This window comes from Geospiza fortis, unplaced genomic scaffold, assembly GCF_000277835.1.
Source record: "Geospiza fortis unplaced genomic scaffold, GeoFor_1.0 scaffold97, whole genome shotgun sequence".
Classification (NCBI taxonomy): Eukaryota; Metazoa; Chordata; class Aves; order Passeriformes; family Thraupidae; genus Geospiza; species Geospiza fortis.
The window spans coordinates 3,450,690-3,473,991 of record NW_005054343.1 but is presented as its reverse complement, the minus strand read 5'-3'; the positions used below and the strand labels follow the sequence as shown (position 1 = coordinate 3,473,991).

Sequence of the window (23,302 nt, the reverse complement as noted above, 5' to 3'; positions counted from 1 at the left end):
AATCAGGAAGTCTATGAGGTAGTGCAGTCCATCCCCACGGTACGTCTTCTCCACCACATCAAAAACTTGGCACAGAACAGTGGCTGCGGTAGCCTCGAATGGAGGGTAGAGTGCTGATAACGTGCTCTGAATGCAGCCGTCCAGTGACTCCGAGTCCTGCCGAGAGAGAAAGCGTTAGTGGGACCGGGGCACGATCCGCCCAACGCCCAGGAGCGCGGCCATCGCCAAACGCAGGAGGAACGAAGATCAGAGGAGCCAAGTGCTGTCCTTTCTGGCTTCTTTTGGCACTAGCAATTGCAGGTAAACACAGAAAAGCTCTCCCAAACCAGGAGTGGAGTGCTCGCAGAGCGCTGCACACAGGATTGCCAGCTTTTGCTTACGCAGCAAGTCCTTGTGCTGCCTGCGCGGGGTGGGGCGGCTGTTAGACCACACCGCAGCACGTGAGCGCGTGCGAGAGACACAGCCATGGGGTGGGCATCACCAGCCCTGTCCATGGGTTGGGCACACTCCTTGGTGGGCTAAGGGCACCTGCAGTGGGCTGAAGCTCCTCAGGCTCCTGTGCTCTGGAATCTCAGCACAGGATAAGGTGCCAGAGCTGTTTGGTTCTGTGGAAAGCCATTCTCCAGAGCGACTTCTCGTTATTCAAAGCTGTTTGCCTCTCATGAAAGGCTCTACTGCAGGAGCCAGGAGATTTCTGCAGTGTGAGATGCCTCACACGAGGATTCACACAATGTGTGTGAGCAGGGCTGCCTGTGGTCCCTGAGCACACCTATTGATACCTAGGATGCCTGTTCAGGGGGATCAGAGGCAATGGCTTGCCTGCATCCACCTATATTTGGGAGAACCTGCCAGCCAGAGCCCAGTGCTGGAGGCCAAATTCTGAGTTATTGCATGGGTGTAAATCAAGAGAGCTTGCCAAAAAGTAACAATTAAAAAAAATATAAAGCTGTACATATCTGGAGAGAGGATCAGGATCGCTCCTCTCTTTTCTATTTTAGAGGGGATCCCTTGGGCTAGCGTACAGCCACTGGGAGTAAGTTTTGCTCCAAAACCAAATGAAAGTTTACTCAGGTGTCTGGCCAGATCCTCATCTGATCCAAATCCACCTCCTTTCACTAGAGACAAGAAAAGCACTTCAGCTGCTTACGCAGAAGCTCTACAGCCTCCTGTAGAACAGGAACAACTACACGAACATGCCTGAAAATACATTTCAGTCCCACAGCAAGACTGGGAGAGAAAGTTAAACAAAGCAGTGCCACAACTGCTTACGCCACAACCGGGGAACAGTAGAACAAGGGGATCAGGAGGAAACAAGTGGTTTCACTGCTTCCATCCATTGCAGCACATCTCTGAAGATGCCTCCACCAGCCTGAGAAAGTTCAACAGTCTCAGAGCAAGCCTGAACTGACCTGCAGCCCAGGGGAGATGATGCTCCTCACACAAGCCTTCCCATCTCTCGCAGCTTACTGATCTCCAGGTTCCACCTTTAGAGGGTTGGGTGTTTAAGCACAACATAAACTCCCTGCTCTGATGCAAAGCCACCTCGTAGGACAGCCTGTGGGACTGCACAGGAGAGGTGAGGACACCCAGGTGATGCCTCCACAATCCCTGCCTGCAACGAGCCGGCAGAACTACAGTGACAGGCAAACCACACACTGCCTGTGGGACAGTACTGCTTCCTTACCTTTTCTGCTCTTTCTCCTGATGTCAGCGAAAGCAAGGCTAGATGGATGGCAGCAGGCTCCTAAAGTGCCCACACCTTTTCTGAGAGACCAACTTCCTCCTGCAATACTCAAGGCCAATGCAACTAGATAAACAGAGGTTGAGGAGCTATTTTTCATACACATAGAATCATAGATTATCCTGAGTTGGAATACTTAATCCAGTGTTCTTAAACCAGAATTCCAAAAGCAAGAGCCCTATGTGCACACTCCCAAGTGCTGAATTCTAGGGGATGAGCATTTAACCCCAATTCTAAATAGGAGGAGAAGGCTGTTTTAAACAATTTACTTTTCACTCAGAAAAATAATAACCTCTGTTGATACCAATCAGCCCCAGCAAGTGTCTGTGACCTTGTCAGATAAAACTGGCCTTCACAGAGGTGCTCTCCCACCCCACCAGTCACCTTCTTGGGCACTATCACAGTAACATTGCTGCTGGCAGCATTTGACAACAATCTCCCTCTGACCCTCCACAGCCCACAAATTCAAAACATCAATCAAAACCAGCTGGGGTTTGTTCTGCACCTTCTTCTGCTTGAGCAAAATTCTTTCAGATATCAATCCCTCCCCAAAATAAATTTGTTAAGATCACTGTTGCAAATAAAACAAAGAAGTCAAAATATTTGCACATGAGTCAGTGCATTGCTCTAAGGTTCTCACACCATTCCTCCTGCCTTAGACTTCACAAAACAATTATTAACATTGGCACCAAATCAAAAATCCTTTATATGGTTAAAATAAACCAGGTTGTACCGTATCCTTTCTTTAGTAAAATACAAAATAACCATAGCCTGTAGCCATTGCAGAGTGCAGTGCTAACTGCACTCCCGAGCACAGAGGCTTTCTCTCCCTCTGGCTAGATTATACCACAAAGCCATGATAGCTGTGTAGATTTCTAAGGGATAGAGAGAAGGTTTCAACCACTACCTTTTGGTAGAAAGAGATGTTTGTATCAATCTCTGCTAATTCTGCAGGAAAAGCCCCAGACAAGAAGTAGATTCCCACATCCCACTGTGCTGCATTGAATTGTAGCACCAACATCCTTGGGAGGCTACAGAACAAGGTACAGAAAGAGGCTACAGAGCACAGCAGTCTCCATGTGCTCAGAGGAATGTGGAGGTGACACTGCTCCTCAGTGCTCCCACCCAGGATGGTCACCCAGGGACAGCTCCTGCCTGGAAGGAGAGTGAAACATGGCACTGCCTCAGAAACCACCTTGAAAATACAGAGGGTAGAACATGGCAGAGCTTGGAACCTCCAACAGCAACAGACTCTCCTTCAGTAGGGGACTCATTAACCCAGCTCACAATCCTAGGGATGGGGCTGCTTATTTGCACTAATTAACTTCTCAGTCTGCAGAGGGGCTGGAGGAAAGCACCTCAGCCAGGACTACAGGAGGCCTCATGGTGCTGCCAGAGCACAGATGGGCAGCCTCACACATCCAGCCTGCTGCCAGGGCCAGCTGCCATGCACGTGGAGGAGATGTGGTTTGCAGGCACAGGGAACTCATACAAACCAGAGAAAGGCATAGTGCCCTGTGGTCCTGAGGCCGATAAACCTGAAATCTAGAGCCCATCTCACCTACATCATGGAATCATAGACTGAGTAATGAAGGGATCTTGGAGGTCATCTATCCAAGTTCCCTGCTCCAGAGTGCCCTAGATCATACTAGGAGCCCCCCTAGACCCCTGCAGGGTCTCCTAGAGCATGTTACTCCAGACAGCTTTTGAATATCTCCAGAGAAGGAGACTCCACAATCTCTGGGTAACTTGTTCCAGAGGTCCCATGCTTTATCTCAAACAGGCAATGTAACCCCCAGCAGGCACAAGGACAAACTTTTGTGACCCAGGATAAGTGAACAGAACCTGGAGAGAAGGAGAACAAGCTAAACCTAAAAGAATCCATGGAGGGGCACTCCTACCCCAGCACATTTCCACTACAACCAGCCCATAGTGGTCTCCAAGAGCTGGCAGAGCCTGGCACAGAAGCCTGCTGAAAAAAACCAGCCTCCTTTAGGGACTGCACATTTCAAGCTTCCCTGATTCCAATACTGTTGCCACATCCCTCTCACAAGAAAGGTCCTGGACATGTGCTCCTTTCAGCCACTGGGCACAAACACCAACAGGAGCACTTTCCAAGCAAGCCAGAGAGCATCTCTGCAAGCAAAAGGAGTCTTGGGATTCAAATGGTTCTTTGTCAATAGCACGGGAGGACCTATAAACTCCAGCTCACTGCCACCACTCCACCACACCTCCCAAAAGAGAAACATGCTTTTAAAATAACTCCTCTATAAATCAAGGCGCTAAATAAAGCCCAGGTTAAGGTCATGTCCGGCCAAACTGGCTTTCACTGCTGCTCAGCTGAGAGCCAGCTGCAGGGGCTGGAGCACAGGGACAGAGGAGGAAAGCACCACACAGGGATGGGATGGGCTGGGCTGGGCTCCATGGGCTGAGCCATGTGACAGGAACAACCCAGCATGGTCCCCCCCAGGAGGCCAGGGGAGCAGTGAGAACCTAGAGGAGTTCACAACTGGCAGAGGGCTTCGGTCTGAGCCGTGGGTGGGCTGCGCTCTTTCCCCTGCATATCACAGGAGCCACGGATGCTGTGACAAGTAGAACAATAAAGACTGTTGTGGCAAAGCTCTGCTGCCCAGCCCTTAGAGCCCCACTCCATCACAAACTGCAGCAAGAACCAGGAGTCAATCAGAAATGAAGCTACGAGTGCCTGGGCAGAACAGGAGCCCAGCAGCTGTTGCAAGCTTGCTTAGGGGATGGATCTGCTTCTCCTGGTGCAAGCAGACACTGCAGGTTAGAAGAGGAGCCTGTCATTAGGCTTCTGGAGTAACCAGGAGCTTCTCAGACTTTTCTAGGTGCCCTGAGTAAATTTTCTGCCTATGTTTGTGGGCATAAGGAGAGCAATTTAGCAGCTCCAGCCACTGGGAACTCCTGTCATTCTACATTTCTTTCCTACTCAGAACTGAACTTCTTCCTCTTTGGGACCTACTGCTCACCAATTAAGTCTCAACCCTGGAGAACCTCCTCCAGGTTTGGAGAACAAAACATCAGCCTGCCTGGGGAGCAGAGAGGTCATCCCCAGGGCTACACACACACTTCACACAGCATCAGAATATCAGTGCTCTTCAAGCAAGAGACAGCAACCCAAGCGGCTCAGGACAATGTAAATCAGTGCAGGGGAGGCCTGCAATGCTTCTGGACCCACCTGGGACAGCAAAGCCTTGGCAGCATTTTCCCTACAACTCACCAAAGCACTTTGTTCATTTTGCCTACAAAGTACTGAGTCTTGGTCAAGGCGAACATGAAGAGGCACAAATCTTTCCCTGATGACAGCCCAGATGCTGTCTGCAGACTACTAAAAAAGATTGTTTTGGTGAGACCAGACTAACATGGGTTTGACTAACCCATGACTTATGGCAGACAACGCTCCTTTCCAGCAGGCTGGACTGGCCCATGTAACACGCTGAGGATTCATCCCTCAACAGGAATTTAGTCAAAGAACCTACAGCTCTGCTTTCACAAACCTACACTCCCATTTGAGCTGCCAGAGAGTGAAACTACATGTGCCAAAGTGCCCCAGTTAAATCCAGAGCTTGCCATGGCTTGGCAGAGCAAGGAGCATGGCTGGGCAGTGGAGCAGAGCCCGGCAGGCTGTGAGCACAGTGAGCGGTGCCCGTGGTACACCCAGCTCTGAGTCACGGAGCCTCTGGGCTCCCGCTCAGCAGGGAGACCTTGCCAGAGCTCCCACAACTTTGTCCTTCTTCTGCCAGCTGCCCGGAGTGTGGCCACGTCCTGCACGCACCCACTTTGTCCCCTCTTGCCCAGGTGCCAAGACACAGTGCAAAGGCAGGGCAGGAGAGACCAGAGTGTGCAAAGGTGAGGGGGAGAAGTGACCCAACCCCTCCCACACCCCAGACTGGAAAGTAGAAATAATAGCAAAATTGGGGAGAGGCAGAGCTCCAAGCAGCACAGCACAGTGCCTGCCCATGGCTCCCAGCCAGCTTTGGGACTGGGGGAAAAGGAGCTCACAGCAGGGGCTGAGCAGGGCTGGGTTAGCTGGTCCCTCCGCCAGCAAAGGCTGCTGTGCTGCACCACTTGGCTGGGGCTGCTCAGATCTCAGCTGACGTGAGAAACCTCATTTCCAGTAAAAACAGACCTCTGGGCTTTCCATGAAGCCTTTCCACTTTCTGACACAAAGCCGAAAGACAGACTGCTTTCCCTTTAAATAAAGGAGACATTTCTGTGTTCAGAAAGGTCTCTGGCTAAAAAGAAGGCTTGTTTTTCTGACAAAATTTGAGATTTCCCACTCATTGCTGCAGAGGAGAACCCTCCCAGCCCCATTTCCTGAGCTGTTCTAATCACAGCGGCAATGAGTTCAAGAGAGAAAAATCTTCCCAGAGCAAGTGCCAGCTCCCCCCTCTGCTGCTCGCTCGGAGGCTCAGGGGGAGGCTGAGAAGAGGGCGCCTGCCTTCGGCACCCTGCCTTCCTCTGGATAAAATAATGTATTATTAAGAGGTGCAGCTATAGAGGTAGGCATTCCAACTCCTGTAATTACACCACCTTCCTGTGAGATAACCAGGAACAGCTCTACCTGCTCTTTGGGCTATTGTTTTAGGCTTTTCAGGGAGAAAAGCACAGCACCCAATTCCACTTGGGAGGCAAGTGTTTGCAGTCTCACCCAGGCCAGCTTTGCTGAAGGGCTGTATCTCCAAAAGCAAGCTGCTTTCTGCATGCCACCATGGCATCCCTTGCAGAGGGCATGGTTGTAGCCTGGCTCAGCTCCCCTACACTGAAGCAGGCAGGACTGCTCCATAGCCTGTGGATAAACCAGCTCCTACAGCTTTGCAGGGAGTGGTGCTCTGCAGACAGAGCTCAGAGAATCATTTCCAGATGCCTCCCTCTGTTCTCCCAGCCCTACTCGGTGTTGACGCGGCTGCGGCAGCCAAAGCAGCTCCTACTGGGCAGCACACAGGATTATCATTCCAGGCACTGCAGGAAAACAAGCGCTTGGAAGCGATTAACTCATGATCTCTCATTTAATTAAACAAAGGGGAAAATGATGTATTTGCTTTTCAGCTCCGAGGTCCCTGTTCTGCGCATGCTGTAGGTGTGGGCGTGTGCGGCTGGGGAAAGGCAGGCCCAAAGCTGGGTGATCTCTCCAAGCTCGGGCTTGGTTTGTTTTCACTCAAGGGGAGACACCCCAGATTCCTTTGAAAGTGAAGCATGACCTCCTGTGAGCTTCGAGCTTTGGAGTGCAGAACTACACCAATGCTGTCCTTGTGCTGGAGCAAAAGGCAGGGAATAGCAGGCAGCAGAGGCAGCCTGGTTCAGGTACATCCCTGGCTCTGCACCACACTGCAGGTGGCCTAACACAGCCATTATCATATGGCAACATGACTGGTCACCTGAGCTTGCTCCCCAGCCCAAGACCCCTGTTTACTTGGGTTCAATACAGCACCTTCCCCCTAATTCACCTCACTTCTCCCTACCCTTCAGCTTTTTGTACTCCAGCTTTTCTGGAGAAGAGATTGTAACTTTCTCCTTTGGCTGTGCAACATCCAACACATCAGAAGAGCTGCTGACAACTGCTGAAGATTAAAAAGGCCAAAGTGGGGGTGATCCACAATCCAAGAAAGTTGTCTTTTAGTCAGAGTGGGGAAGAACTGGGAAATGAAGCATTTCCTCACAGGGACACGTCTTGCTCCCTAACGAGTTCTCAATGTACTGAGCAGGAGCTAGGTCTTTTTTCCATAGCAACAAATGAGCCCTGGTCTCAAAGACCAGTTACTTTCTATCAGAAATAGATCAAGGAGATGATATAGGTGTTTAAAGGGCAGCTGAGTGAACAGATCAAAGCCCTGTCCTTAAACAGACATCTTCCAACTGAAACAAGGGCCTGCAAGTGGATGAGAAGAGCTGTGTATAAAACACCATCCTACAGCTGGACACCAGCTTATTTTGGTTTAGTTTAATCAAGGGATTAAGTCCTTAATCTGAAATAACTGTCTAAGCACAGATTTTTTTTTTAAATATCACTGGCATAGCTCTAACAATGCAATTAATTAAACAAGTTGTACTCTGTGTGTTGCAAAGCTTTGGGTACTTTTAGAACAACCTGCCCAACAACAGACTCATGTTGGAAGAGCATGAGTGCTGGCAGCCATGGTTTCACTGCCCATTGTTAGCCATGTGCACCTTTCCACCTCCTCGAGACCACCTGGAGCTCTCCTCTTCCCTCCTGCTGCCAACCTGCACAGGCTGCCCTGCCTTGGGCACCAACACTCTGGCCATGGCACTGTATGCCACAGTCCAGCCAGGGACCTCCACATTCCAAGTGTCATGTTCTACAACAGGCCCAGACAAGGCTTGCTAAATCCTGTTAGATATCACAGTGAGAGCCAAGAATTTCACAGGCTACTTCTATACAAGTCCTGAGACATTGCAGCCAACTCCCATTCTTTATAGGGCTCAGTCTACAAATGCACTAAAAACCTTTTTCTCTGCTATGGAACAAAAGAAATTGCTTGAGCTCATGCACCCCATTATTAGTGATAGGATTTGCTCTAGGCATTGGCATCCATCTGGCAAACCAACCCAAGCAGCAGCATGTTGTGCCCCTTCTTATTTCTGCCTAACGGGTACTAACAGGGCACTCCAGGCAGATGGAAGATTTCTTTATACCAGCCAGCTATAAAATACCCTAAGTAAATTCTTCACCAAACAGGTCAGCTCATTTTAACACCTTTTAGTCAGAGGCATTAGGCCATAGCCAACCCCTTGTGTTCAGACACCCATCTGGGGGCATCTTACAACAGATGGGCAGCCGCCTGTGCTCAGAAAGAAAATGATAATCCTTCATCAGGCCAGCTGATGAATGCCAAAAACGATCTTCATGGGGTCAGTACTTAGAGTATTAGTTCTGTGCCAGCGTTGCACACATTCTGGACTCACGTTCAGATCTCACCCCTTCCTTTTGCAAGGTGCATGAGCTGCTGGACAGACTCCCATGGGGACTGGTGGATTCTCCATGTCTTGCAACCTCCATAACTGAGGGTGGATGCCACAGAAAAATTATCCTCTTTTAGTTAAAGAGCTCCCAGACTCCATATGGAAGCTAGGTGACACTCTACAGTCCCAATATCCCATAACAGATGAGCCATAGTTCCTTTTGGCCTTAAACACACTGTGTTACCATGTGCTCATGAAATATGAGTCCTGCTATGTCAGAGGGGGACAGAAACTGCTCTGAAGCAGAGCTGCACTTCCAGGAGGGGATGGCTGAGCACATGAGAACACAGTAAGTGTAGACCTTGGAGGAGCACATCTCTGGACACCATTGATAGGAGAAAGCACCCAGCAGCAGTCATCAGATGCCTCTTAGGAAGAGGCCATGAGGAAGGATGAGCCAGAGGACAGAGAAGGCAGCTCAGAGATGTCCATGGTTATGCCAGCTCGTCCATGGCCCCAAGAAGCACCAGTCTGTGCTGAGGAAGGGAGAAGTGTTCCTGGTCAGGGGGACCAAGATTTGTTCTAAGACTCTCTAAGGTCACTGGGGAAGAGACACGTGTGCTCAAGCTCTCCTCCTGCCCCTAAGCAGCAAACCTGGGACAGATTCAGATGAAAACATTTCCCCTGTATTTAGATACAGCACTAAATGCATGCCTCCCAGAAAGCTAAGTAAATCAGTCATAAATTCAGGGCATTTCTTTCATTAAACTCCTGAGTTAGAAAGGGGTGAACACAGGCTTTTAAAGCTACTCCCTTTATAGATTTTTTTTTCCAAACAGAAAACAGTCTCACGTGTCCCATTATTTCCATACATATCAAAGGAGGGTGGAGATTTAACTAGCAATTTCTAAAAGATCTTTGTGCACAGAAGGGATGTATGCCAAAACGTGGGTGGTTATAAGCCCAAACACAAAGGAGAATACATCCACAGGCATTTTTCCTCTTGATCCATTAACGGGCCTGCATACCAGCCTCCTGAGCATATGAGAGGGACCTTGTTCAAAAGGTAAATGTATTCAGCAAGATGACAACAGACAGCAAATAACCCACATCTTTTAGCCATGTTGGAGGCTCAGCAATGCTGGGGTTTTGTTGGGAGGCACTGAGACTTGACAGGCAGCCTCAGGGAAGGTATCCTCCCGAAGGAACCTGCTCAGGAAGCCTCTGCCACACCTAACACGGGCTGCAAAGCTCAAGGTGGACACCTAGCTAAGGTCATCAGAACTCCAGCAGCTTTCCTCCTCTGCAGCATGCAAACCACCATCAGTGTGCCCCATTGCAGGGGATCATAAGGCCCCATGGAGACTCCCTTTACGCCATCCACCAGTGTTCAGGAGGAGCACATGCAAGTCTTCTCTTCAGCTGAGCCATTTGATTCCATTCTAATCAATGGCTGCTTACACCAGCTGAGGCAAAGGTTCATCCTGGGCTTCCCAGACTGATGGCAGGATGGCAAATCTGAGCAGACAGAAAGATTTTCAGATTCATTCTGTTCTGCTTTGATCTTGGAAGTTTCAGCTTCGTGTCCAGTGATGCAAAAAATAGGATACATATGAAACCAGCACTTACCACAAGAAAGGCCCCATTTTTTGTTAATATTTTAATGAAAGACTAAGCCAGCCAACAGAGGTGAGGCACTTGGTGTGGCAGAGAGGTATAAGCACGGCCAAACTTCAGAATCAACGAGGGCATGTCTACTCACTTCTCTGAGCTGCAAACAGGTACTATGGGTGGTGCAAAAAACACAGAGCATCCCATGGCCAGAAGTGGGCAGCTTTACCCTGGCAAGCTCTCCTTGCTTTTTACTGCTCTTCAGTCAGCAACACATCTGCTTCCAGTGCTACTACTCACTTTCTTAGACCTTGGTGACACTGAGCTCTGCAGGACTGGAACAGGGGGTTCCATCATGCATAAACAGCCAAGAACAGGAACAAAAAGTGCTCTGGTGCAAGTGCCTACAGTTTATAGTTTCTGTAGGACACCTTGATTGTTTCAACAGGGATTTTTTCAATATTTCAGTGCAAAAGGAGCCTGTCGCCCCTGTGATGTGACTTCCACCCACACTCAGCACCAATGCTCAGGTTAAGGCTGTGCACAGCCTGTAGGATGGTAAAAATTTTACATAGATTGGTTGCAGACAGGGTTACATTTGAGATGCAACTAGAAAATGAAGCTCTGTGAGCTGAGCACTGTGCCTGTGCTCTAGAATTTAGAGTAGACATGCTGGCTATCTTGTCTGAAGTGACCAGCCAGGAGATGCTGACAAGGCTCTCATATTATGATCTCTTCTGCTATAGCAAGGTATTCCTTCAGAGCCAACTGCCCATGGGGGCAGCTGGCCAGCAGCACTGCCAGAAGGGGCTGTGCTACAGGATGCAGGATTTCAGAAAAACAGTGCTGACACTCAGCAGAGAGTCCTCCTTGGATTGTCTCACTGTAAGCATCTGCTGTCTTCCATTCCCATGTGGTACTAGAATACATTTGGCAATTTCTACAGGGAAAATACCTGGATGCAGCTGGGCTGTCACCTTCATTCAGCCATTATTTTTATTGTTACATGTTCACCTGCCCAGAGCTTTTGAAAATAAGCTGGGGAAAATGCAAGTTGTCAACCTTGTTACCCCAGAGGAGGTGCTTTCAAACTGCTTCCATGTGCTCAGGATTATGTCTCTGGACTTTGTCTGAGTTCCAACATCTTGCTCATGGTTTTGGCACAGAAATAAAGAAAGAAGATCCCCAATGCTTAAAGTTCTTTGTGATTCCCAGACTCATTTCCTTCCCACCCTGGGAGAAGACATAACTGGAGAAAGAAAGATCCTATTTTCTGCTGAAACCCATCCTCTCTCCTACCAGCATAGAGGTGCCACCAGAACTTCTCTGAGGAAGCACCAGGAATGGTGAATCCTGGGAATACCAGGGAATGAAGACAGCTCCCAAGTCACAAAAGGCATGATGGGTGAGCAAGGTAGACAGAGCCCAGCCAGACTCCTGCACTGCTCTCACCATGGGGTTGCACAGCTCCAGAAGTCACTTCTAGTGGAAGTGGGCTACTTTGGCCCAAGCTGTCTCACCCATTTGGTGCTTTGGGCATCTCCCAGCTGCTACAACCTTATGTACCCATACACAACATCAGCTCTAACACTGAAACCCCATGAAAATGAATCACCTGCCTCACAGAGCAGGGCAGCCAGCAGTGGTGCCTTGCCAGACCTCCATCAGGAGCCAAGTCTCCAAGAGTCCTGCAGGCTGCTGGAGGCCATGGAAGGTCTCCTACAGGCCAGCAGACTGACACACATTCACTGAGATCCAAATCTTCTGCCTGCAGGGTTTGTTTGATTTACCAGGACACAAAAAACTCAATCAGAGCAGCTTGGAGCTACAGTCACAACTTGGTTGCTCACAGAAATGCACCTCCCAAAATGTAGATTGGTCTACCACAACACTGAGAACAGATACCTGCCATGGACCAGAGGTGTCCACAATGTGGCCAGCACTCAGTGCTGGGTCTGGTGCAGCTTGGCCTCTGGTTCCTGTTCCTTCCAGCTGCACTCAGCCCCTGAGAGGCACAGGATCCCTCCTCAGCAGTGATACACAGTCCTTGAATGGCCAACCACCCAAACTGGTCATGGCACTGCTCCTCACAAAGGCCCCTGCTGCAGACAGCTTTTGCATCACACATTAAAACAACATCAGGGAGGGGAGCTGAAGCACTTGGGAATCAGAAAGACACCTCCAGCTTGAAGGGGCAGAGCAGTCTCTGCCTCCAACCTCCAAGGGCAGAATTTCACAAGCACTGTTCCAGCCCATGTGGCAAAATGCAGCCCATGAGACTGCAAGGGATGTCCCCAACCTTGCACAGCCCCAAGCAGTGCTCTCCTTTAATTTCAGCTTCACAATATAACCTGCAAAGACCAAAAATTGCCAAGAACACACTGGGCATGGGGTGAGGGAAGGAGGTCTTCTGACTGGGATGGAGAAGTAGAAGTGAGATCCCTCCAGAAGAATAGCAGAGGAGAGCACACCATGGCTCTGACAGGCATGTGAGGGCAAAGAGCACCACAGGATTCTCTGCAGAGGAGCTGAAGGGTGGTAAAGGGAAAAGATATGGGTCTATAAACTTAGCTCAACTTGCAGAAGTCAGAATTCAACTCATCCCTCAATGAAAGCCAAGTTTCTGCAGGCTCAGAAGCTGAAATTTTAAAGGGCAAGTCACTGCCAGGCACAGCAGCAGTGCAAGCTGCTTGTCCTCCACATGGATTTTGTTCCCTCTGCTGTGGGGAAGCAGCCCCTAACATAGCAGGAGATTTGGGGTTGCTGGGCACATGGATCTCAGCCTGAGCATAGGATCAAACGATCAGAGGCTGGACTGGTGCTCAGTGGGATGTCACCACAGGGCCAGCAATCCCTCCAGCCACTGACAGCCCAGGGCTGGGCACCTCCGTTTGCAGGGCAGTGCCGGTGTGACTGGGCAGGGGACAGCCCTGCAGCCACTCCCAAGGAGTCTGGGTCTGGGTGCTCTGCTGCCCACGGGGCTCACCATCCTTTCCCCTCTCCAAACAAAGATCCCCACGTGCACAACTTGACACCCAAAAGGAACACCCCTGCCCAGCTCCAGGGGCTCTCTGGGCAGGAGAAAAGGCTCTGCAAGAGGGCAATGCCCGGAGCCACAGAGCAGCATTGGCAGAGTGAGGGCAGGAGGAGAGCCCAGCATCCAGGCAGCACAAAAGACAAGACTCTGCCCGAACTGACCCATCCCCGCTTCTCGCTCCAGCGCAGTGCCCGACAGGCACCTCGCAGGGGTCAGTGCCAACAAAGAGTTTGTGTCCCTGCAGCCACCGCCCCGGGCTGGCACCAGGAGTGCCGTGTGCCACTCGAGTAACGGGAAATGCCACAAGAGCTGTTTCCCACTCCCGGCATTAGCGCCGTGCGCTGGCTCCAGGCGGGCTGTCCCGATAGCAGCTTCGTCCCGCACAGTGCCCAGGGCAAGAGCCCTCCGCAGAAATTTCCTTACCATGTTCCCGGCCTCCTTTCTTCCCCCTCACTTCCAAAGACAGCGTTTTTTCTCTTTTTCCTCCATGTGTGCGACGGGGCGTCTCCTCTCCCCTCCGACGTGAACCACCGAAGCACTTTGAGTTCTGGACTGTAATCCAAGCCCTCACCGCCCCCAGCACAGCTCCAACTAATCTAACTCATGACACTACCGGGGCTGAGCAGGGGACCTCCAAGGTTTCTCTGACAGCCAACTCCAGCGCTGGACGGCACAGGGGCATAGCGAGGGCAAGGTGCCGCATCCCCCAGCCCTGCGGGACCTTAGGGACACGGGCAGAGCCAGAGGCGCTCCCGGGCTGCTCCTCACGGCACCGCGGCTCTCCGCGCCCCTCGGACCCGCTTAATGCAGACACGCCGTGGCAGGGAGCTGCCTTGGCCCGGGGAGATCTGAATAGCTGCTGGAGGAGAGTAAGGCAGGCATCCCGAGAAGGTCTCCAGCTTCCCAAAGAGGTTTCCAGCAACGTCCTCCCCCCTTGCCTCCTCTCGGCTTGTTTTTCTCCAAGTCCAGGGAAGTTTCGCCACTCCTCGAGATCCTGAGGCGCCGCCGCAGGTTAAGTAAAATGCCGAGAAATACAGGGAGAGTGCTCTGAAATATTGTTTTTCTAACTTCTAGAAGGAAAACAGAGAGCAGTGACCGCTTCAGGCAACAGCAACAAACTGCATTGGGATCAGGCAAGAGATGTAGAGACCTCACCCCCTCCCAAAGGAGTAAGTAATTTAACACGGCAAGTTTCTCCACCCCTCCATTAATTGTTTAAGATGGCCAGGGGCCAAAATACTGCCCGAGCAGTGGGGAAGGTCACCAAACAGGCAGGCAGCAGCCTCCAGAAGTGACAACGGGAAAAGGCAGAGCCACAGAGGCAGAGAGAGAGGAGAGAGGCAGGTGCCGCGGGGCATCCCAGGATCTGCTGACACACAAAGGCTTTGTGTAACGGGAAGCAGGGCGGGAAGTGACACACAGGCAAAACCTGGGCACGAGATGCAGGGCCTGGGACCAGAAACTGCCTCCCCAGCCTGAGCAGGGCATGGTCCCAGCAGCCTCGGTTGGGACTGACCCTCCATCAAGGAGTTCACAGTGCTGGAACTTGGTTGTCCCCACTTACGGAGAGGTCACACAAACTAACCCATCCCCAGGAGACAGGGTGACTCAGGCAGGATGTGAGAGCCCCCAGCAGAAGGGAAGACATCTCCTCCTGCATGGACAAGCAGAACAGCACAGGGTCCTTGCCTGCTGCAGATGGAGCAACTGCTGCCAATGCCACTGCTGCCTTGGCTCAAGGGGCAGAGTCCCACAGCCTTCCCAAACCCTGCTCCACAGGGCCAGCAACTTAAGACCACCTTCAGATACTCCTCTCCCAGGGAGGACTGACAGTTTGCCCTAAAACCCCTTTGCATATGATGGCCTCATTGCATGTTTCCAGACCCAACCAGCAACAGGGAGTTTGAGCAGCCAACCAAAGCCAGCCATTCAATCCACCAGCTGCCTGGTGTGCTGCTGCATTTCCTTAAGCCAAAGAGATGTCCTGCTAAAAGGGGCTGTGACACTGACAGTGACCAGAGCTCAGCAGCTGCCTCACTATTCAGCATTTGGCTCTCAAAAAGCTTGGGCTTTCAGAGGCTCCCCCATGGAACAGCCTGTCACCTTCCCCCCACAGCAGCACTGCATCTGTAGGCAGTGTCCATGTCAGGTGACAGCAGTTGCTAATGCCAAACTGGGTGAAGGAGAGCATCCCTGCCACCTCGAATATTAACAACCCAGCACAGGCACAACCTAGTTGTCATCTGCAACAACTAATTTGAGATCTTAGATCTTGTCTGTGCATGCAAGAGAGAGCCTCTTTCCCCCTCATGTTCCTAACAAGAGGATGAGGAGCCTGGCATGCCTCCCCAGCAGAGCCTCTGACCACAGCTTTCAGGATCTGTACAAGGCTACATTTGCAGAGTAGCTTTGTCCTTCATCTGTTCCTCCAGCACCTCTCCCACGCAATGAGCCTGGCTACATTTGGCTGACCTTTGCAATATCCTCCTGCAGGTGCTTGCTGGGAGTCTCCCTAGGGACTGGCCCACTCCCAGAGAGGAGGGAGCACCAGGAGTGATGTCTCTGCAGCATGCACATGACAAGCCCTGTGCTATCAGGAGTACCAGGCTATTTCTGTTGGAAGCATATCCCCATCACAGAATAAAAGGAGGTAGAAGAGATCCAACATGCCTCTCACAGCCAGGTGTTTTATGGAAAACTGTAGAAACAGTTTTATGTACTGTTTCTACAGCTGCAGCATTACATGTATGTTTCCTTTCAAGAGGCCATGGCTGCCCAGGGCAGCACAAATTGCAGAATCATAGAGAAATCCTGAGCTGGGAGGGACCCACAAGGATCAGATGCTATTCATTGTTCTGCACCGGACAACTCCAAAAATTATACCATGTGTGATTGCACCAGCCTTGCACACAACTATTTTTATCCAGCAAACAGGTCACTGCAATTACCCTGGGGTCTGCAGAGGAAAAAGTCTCCAAATAGAGACCTGGAGTCTCAAAAAAGTCTGGTAATCAGCAGCCTGGGTAACAACCCTGGGAACTTCAGGGCTATTCCAGTTGCAGGCCAAAGCTCCTGCTTCTTCAGGGAGGCTACTACAAGCCAGGAGCCACCTCAGCTTTGAAACAGAGATATGTGCTCCCCAGGTAGCACAAAGGGCAATGCAGAGCCATGGGACGTCCCCACAGCCCATGGGGATGAAGGGGATGGAGCAGAGAACCTGCTCCCATGCTGTTACTGAACTGGTCAGGTCTCCTACACTCAGACCCTTGGCAGCAGATGCAGGGTGAGCAGCTTTTGGCTTTCCTGTCTCCTTCAGGTGGCTTGCACAGGCCTGGGAGCACAAGGTTGTCACTCTGAATTTAGTTCTGAAGATACTGTCAAGCCACCTAATTTCAGCTCTCTGATGGCCAGAAAGAGAAAAGTGATACTTTTCTCATAGAAAGAGAAAAGTGGTATAGGAGCTTGCAGCAACTCCATAAACAGAGGAGTAAGGCACCATAGAGGTACTCAGAGCCTTGTTCCTACCCCATTTCCCATGACAAAAGAAAGCTCTCCACAAGTTCTCAAGTCAACACCACTCAGAAGGATGCAGGGAAGTCGGCAGGTGCCATTTATAGAGGCTGCCAAACACAAGAGCAGCTTAGAGCCCCATCTCACACCTCCTCCCTTTCCTACACTGCACTTAAAGCTCAGGAGCACCTTCCCCCATACAGATTTCCAGGCTGGAGAACCTGAGTGCAGCTCACCCCACCCCAGTCAAGGCAGTGACGTGATTTCCTCTGCCATGGCTCAGTGCTAAGGGGAACATCTCACTCTGTTTACTCATGGCTGGTTCCTAATATAGTTTCCTTTTTTTTTCTAATTGCAAAGTGGCCTTTCCCTCTTCTGCATTGTAGCTCCATTTCCCGCACAAGCACATGGGAGACAGCTGTAGCCAGCACTTCAGTGGGTGTTAAAAAGCCCCTCTTGACTGAGGCTGCCAACAATGCCACGCTTGTTCCCAGCACAGCCTCACTCTGTCTCCTCGCAGGAGCAGCTCCTCGCGCCTTCCTCGGGGCTGCTTTAATTGCTGCAGTCACTGCAAAAGGCTGCTGTCATCCATGCTGGCAGGGATCTGAGTGCCCCAGCTTCACATCCAGCAGACCCAGCTCCTTTGCATGGACTGAGGGGCAATTTTACTCCAAAGGTACCCACCTTGAGCAGCAGCTGACCATTGCTAAGCACAGCCTGTCCTAGAGGTGAATTACAGCAAAAGGCAGCAAACACTGACATTAGGAGTTTGACATTGAAGTCTGTGGGGCCTCCCCAGATTTGAAAGAAAAGGTACTAGAAGAGGGATCAGTACAACTTTTCTGAAAATTTCAGAGGTTCCAATTTCAGACTCTCATCTCTTTCTTTTTTCTTCCTTTTTCCTTTCCTGGATCTGGTTTCTGGAGTTGCAGTATTTCTCAAGGGCCTACAGCAGTACCACAACCTAGAGCTGGGAGAGAGCACAGACAGAGGTAGGAGGCAGGGAAAGGACCTCTGCCTTTGGGTCAACACTTAGCAGTTCTGCTTATTTTCGGTTGTGCAAATCAGGAAATGCTCAATTCTTTTATGAATAGAATTCAGCTGTGCTGGAAACAACACAAGACAGATGTTTTAGATGCCAGATAAGGACATCTCCTGACCCAGGGGAAGTTGTGCAATATGGATGTTAGCAGGATGATTACATTACTGTGGCCAAGAGCTCTTAGGAAAATACCCCCATGAGCTCCATGTTAGCTTAGAGTGGTCACTGGTGCAGTCCTCAGCACAGCACTGGGAACCTCCTGTGGCCACACAGACTTCTGAGGGAATGGAGATCCTGGGAATGGGCTGTGGTAGAGCACTACTCCAGGGTATATGGCTCCTGCTAACCCACTGGTAAGTGGATGTCTCTGAATCTACTTCCAGGCATCTCATCACCAGACTGGGGTTCTCCACCAGCTGCCATGCCCACAGACATGGCAATGCAGATATCCCATGGATTAAGCTGTACCCTGAAAGGAAAGGTATGTTACCATCCCACCAAGCTATCCACGATGAAGCCTCATAGAACATTCTAACTTGGAAGGGATCCACAAGGATCATTGAAGTCCAGCTCCAATCCTATATCCCTTCAACCTGGCAGTTGTGCTGCCACAAAATCAGAGGAAGCCTCCAAGAAGAAGCATTAAACCCCACCCAGAACAAGCCTTAAAAACAGGGATAGATGTTGCTCAAAATAGGGTTTGTGAAAGAAAGGCAACAAATGATGCAGCAAGCAGAGGTACAAGCAGCCCTTTGTACCAACTACACTTCAGGAAAGAACTAGCTCTCTCCCCCCATTAGGGAGACAAGAACAGGTTGTGTACAGTTTAATAACATTTAAACCTTTATTTCAGATCACAAGTAAAGCAGGTCTTGGCTTCACAAAAGCACATCTTGGTTTAACTAATTAATTTGATAATCTGCTATTTGCAATCCTCAGGAGACATTCAGCTTCTAAAGCAAGTAATTACCACTAAGTGGCAACCTCTTTGTGAGGCCCAGTCTGATTAGGGAAAATATTTCTTAAGCCAGAAATATAATCATGGTGTGATTTCCCAGAAGGACTGAAGGAGAGACTACATAACAACAGCTGGTCACGCTCCCCATCTGAAGGGACAGAAGCAACTCAATTACCAGGTCTCCAGCTACAATTCAAGATGTTGTTCAGTGCCACGTGCAGCCATGGCCTGCAGTTAACCATCAGGAGGTCTTACAGGAGGTATTTTGTAGGGACAGAAATCAGGAAGGTCCCACCTGGGGGGCTCAAATACCCATGTGTGCCACAAGGGAAAGAAGGGAGAGCAATAAAATGTGTTGTTTTTTTTTTTTTTAATTCAGACATCAGGCTGGCTGAAGCACATATTGAGAGAGGTGATTCTCCCCCTCTGCCCTCATGAGACCTGCCTTGGAGTGCTGCATCCAGGTCTGGGGTCCTCAGCACAGGAATGACATGGACCTGTCAGAGCAGGTCCAGAGGAGGCCACAAAGATGATCCAAGGGCTGGAGCACCTCTTCTGTGTGGACAGTCTGAGAGAGAACTGTTCAGCCTGCAGCAGAGAAGGCTTTGGCAAGATCTTAGAGCCCCTTCCAGTACTTAAAGTAGGCTTACAAAAAAAAGAGAAGTTTTTATGCAGGCGGAGAGTGATAGGACAAGGGCTTTAAGCTAAAAAAAGGAGAAATTTAGATTAGGCGTTAGGAAGAAATTCTTTACTCAAAGGACAGTGTGGCACTGGCTCAGGTTGCTCAGAAAAGCTGTGGATGCCCCACCCCTAGAAGTGTTCAAGGCACAGCTGGACAGGGCTTTGAGCAGGGGGAGCCTTCCCTGCCTGTGGCAGAGGGGTTGGAACTCTGAGGTCCCTTACCAACCAAACCATTCTATGATTCTAAGTCAAAGCTCAAAGTGTGCAGTGCCAGAGAGAGAATGTGCAAGCAGGGCCATATCAGCCTTACAGCCTCTGCCCAGATTCGAAGGCACACCTTGATGACACACAGTGTCTTCCCAGACAAGCCAGCTGGACTCAATACATGCAGAGTACTTGCTGGTTAGACCAGCTCTGGGCATCCCCAAGCACCCAGGGTTTTGGCTCAGCTGGCATCCGTCACTGCCAGAGTCCCCAGGACAAAGTCCTGCTTCTGCACTCCTCCAAGACACCCCTCTCAGTCTGAGCAGCTTTGGGCTCCTTTAACTTTGGGCCAGGGAGGGGACACACAGAGGTGCCCCCAGGCCTTGTGAAGTGCCATGCTGCACACCACTCTTGGGTCAATGCTGCCACAGCAGTCTCCAGAGACTTCTCCTTGCAGTCATGAACACAGCCAGCACAAGTAGGAGGAGGGCTTGGATGGAAACCTGGCCTCCTGCCCAATCAGACACCCCAGTGCACCCACACCCTGAGGGTGTTTCCCCACTGCACTGGACTCCCCTCCTGGGTCTCAGCATTCTGGTGCTTTGAGTTCGAGGCAGGTGTCTGGTTGGCAAGATGTGACTGTACTGGAGAAAATATCCCAACCCCCACAAGAGCCTGTAGGACACAGAGCCAGGCAGGGACACACCTCTGTGAATGTGGAGTCGAGAGAGCTTAAATAGTTTAAGAGGAGCTACTTTTCTGTCTCCTGAGAGTTTAGGCATTGCCTGCCTTTCCTGAGAACAAAGTGCTCTTGGCTTAGAAATCCAGCTGTGGTTTCAGGACTGCTGCTTCAAAACTCACCACAGTCTCTGAACAGAAGAATAGGTCAGCTTTTTCTGAAGAGCAGCCTGAAAGCGACCCATCTCTCTCCAGATCCCATGTATTTAATGGCACAGAAGAGTCATCTGTTTACCTTCCCTCCTGGCTGTGATGCTGCATGCCATTTAGCCCCACAGCACATGTTTACTGTACTCTGAGACAGCATGCTCCCTCTGAGCCAGACGTGCCAGCGGGCACCCACACCCTTCCTGCCCCGGCCCCTGTCCTGCAGACAAGGGACTCGTGGGACACAGGGGTGCACACTAAATTCCATCCTCAGTCCCAGCTGCCAGGGCTTGCTCCCCTTTCCAGGTCTCCTTGGCAGAGTAAGTGTTGTGGTGACAGACAGACACCTCCCACCACGGCTCCACACCACCAGCAGCCCCTCATTTGTGTCCCTGCTCTGTGCCCAGCTCATGCCTGGGCAGCCAGCACCCATGAGACACCTGCCCAGCCCACACCAAGAGAAGTGGGTACATCCCTTGGATATACCTTGGATGGGTACATCCCTTGGAGGATGCCACCGAGCACCAACCATTACCAGACAAGGGCTAGGACACACTTCTGATCTGGAGACCCATCCCTTCTCTTCCCAAAGCCAACCTAAATCCAACTATGCCCTGCCAGGAGGCAGGGCTGGCAGCTCTAACCAGGGAAGCAAGGACCCCCTCTCCAACCACTGGCTCCACAGTTTGCAGAGCCAGGACCACTCCCAGGTCCTACCTGGGTCAGGGACTCTGACCCAGGAGCTTTGATCCCCAGAACTGCTATTCCCCTGGATGCACACTCTGCCAAGCTCCCATCCAGCCCCTCCAACCCTCCCAAACCCCACACTTACAGCCAGCATTTGCAGAGCTTCTACCCAGCAGATCCCGACAGATCTTGCAAACCATTCTCCCATGGCAGAATGTCTCCAGAGAGAAGGAAAGCTCTCACCTGCCTACAGTTTGCTTCTCCAGAGCAGGCAGGCAAGCAGCTGAGTTAGCTCAGCACTCCCTGGGGCAGAGCAATAGCCCCAAGATGCAGCTCCAGGTCCAGTCAGTGCCTTATAGAGCTGCATGGGCGTTCCCTGGGACCAGCTGTCATGGCGCCTGTCACAGCTGGGTTGTGTTGCCCACTGAATTCAAGCAGTCCCACTGTGAGTCCTCCAGATGCTTCTCAAAGTACCCTTAATCCAGCTGGTATTTCCAACAGGGGAATGACAACCTCAGGTCTGACAGTTTCCCCAGATACAGAAGAGATCTGCTTTGTCCCCCTCTAGCCTTGCCCAGCTGGCAGCAAAGGGGAAAGATCTCAGTCCTCCAGCAGCTCTGCAAGGCTTCAGGCTGATGTTCAAATCACTCTGCAGTGGGCAAAGAGCAGTCTGGGGTCAGGGTCTTCTCCCCAGGGGAGTCTAGAGCCAGTTCTGCTGACTGCAGATCCAGAGCACTGATAAGGTTCCTTATATGCCACTGGGAAGGGCTGGTTTGGCAGGGATAGGAGCAGTCTGCCATGGAACATCCACAGCTGGCAATTAGCAGAGTGAACCTCAGGGAATGCCTACAGGAAGGATGCCAGGCTGGAACACAGAGCAGGTGGGACACAGGGCACAGTGAGGAGGTGGCGTGATGTGGATCATGGCTGCTGTACCAGGGACCCTTTGTTCCCAGTGTGCTGGAGGCAAAGGAACCAGCACAAGACTGACATGCTGTGAGCTGGTTCCAGCTGGGGTGGGCACCTCCCCTCCCTGGCACCAGGGCTGGAGAGCACCGGCAGGAAACCTGATTCGGTGCCATCAGCAGCAATAACAATGTGCCTCCTGAAGGAGAGGAGCAGCTTCCCCTTCAGAGGGGCAGGGCGGAGGGCTCCTGCCTCCTGTCAGCAATCTCTCCTCTCTCCCTCTCACTTGCCCTTCTTCCATCATGTTGCTGCTCTCTTCCTCCTCCTCTCTGCTCCCAAATCGAGACAGGGTAAGATCAGCTACAGAGCAGCCCCAGGAAGGTTCGAGGAGGCTGAGACCCCTCTGGGGTTCAAACAGGACTGTCAGACTGGGGCCGTGAGCCTTTGGAGGAGCTTGGCGGGAGGAGGGACAACTGGGCCAAGAGCTTCCTCCCCAACACAGAAACACTCAGGTCCAAGTGTGTGTTCTTTGCTGCTTTTTTTCCTTTTTAGACTCATAAAGGAAATGTTAAGAATTTGGAATGGACCTTAAAGATCATTCTGTCCCAAGGCCTCTTGCCATGAGCAGGGACACCTCCCACTAGACCAGACTGCTCAAGGCTTTATCCGACCTGGCTTTAAACACTTCCAGGGCTGGGACAACTCCAACCTCCCTAGGCAACATATTCCAGTGTGTCACCACCCTCACAGTCAAAGAAGGCTTTGGGTTTGGGTCATATTTTGCAGCCCCTGCCTGCGTTTGCTGCCGGGTGAGATAAAGGTGTCTGAGAAGGAGGGCGTGATTGAACCTGGACATCACACACGCCATCAGAAGAGCGGGAGGGAGCTGGGGCTGGCACACAACGGGAGGCCTGAAACTACCACACGTATGTTGTCTTCTCCCTTAAGACTGCCCCGTCACGGAATCCCCGGGGCCTTTGAGCCGCGCTGAGCCGCACCCGCCCGCGTGCCGAGCTCCGTGTACCAAGGGCCGCGTAGAGAGCACCGAGCTCCGCGCACCGAGCTCCGAGCTCCGCGGACCGAGCACCACACTGAGCC

At 51.3% G+C, this 23,302-nt stretch overlaps 1 protein-coding gene across 1 annotated transcript in view; it reads right to left on the bottom strand.

Annotated features, from left to right (window-relative positions):
- PLEKHG4 (pleckstrin homology and RhoGEF domain containing G4) overlaps positions 1-13,934 on the bottom strand; it is an 81,580-nt gene extending 67,646 nt beyond the window's left edge. Inside the window, exons 1-2 of the mRNA XM_031058426.1 lie at positions 13,755-13,934; positions 1-156 (exon numbers count right to left, since the gene is read on the bottom strand). The exon at positions 1-156 is cut by the window's left edge and continues 4 nt beyond it. Of these exons, the coding sequence (XP_030914286.1) occupies positions 1-156; positions 13,755-13,757 (159 nt within the window). The 5' untranslated portion in view covers positions 13,758-13,934. The remainder of the gene's footprint in view (positions 157-13,754) is intronic.
- Positions 13,935-23,302: the final 9,368 nt, after the last annotated feature.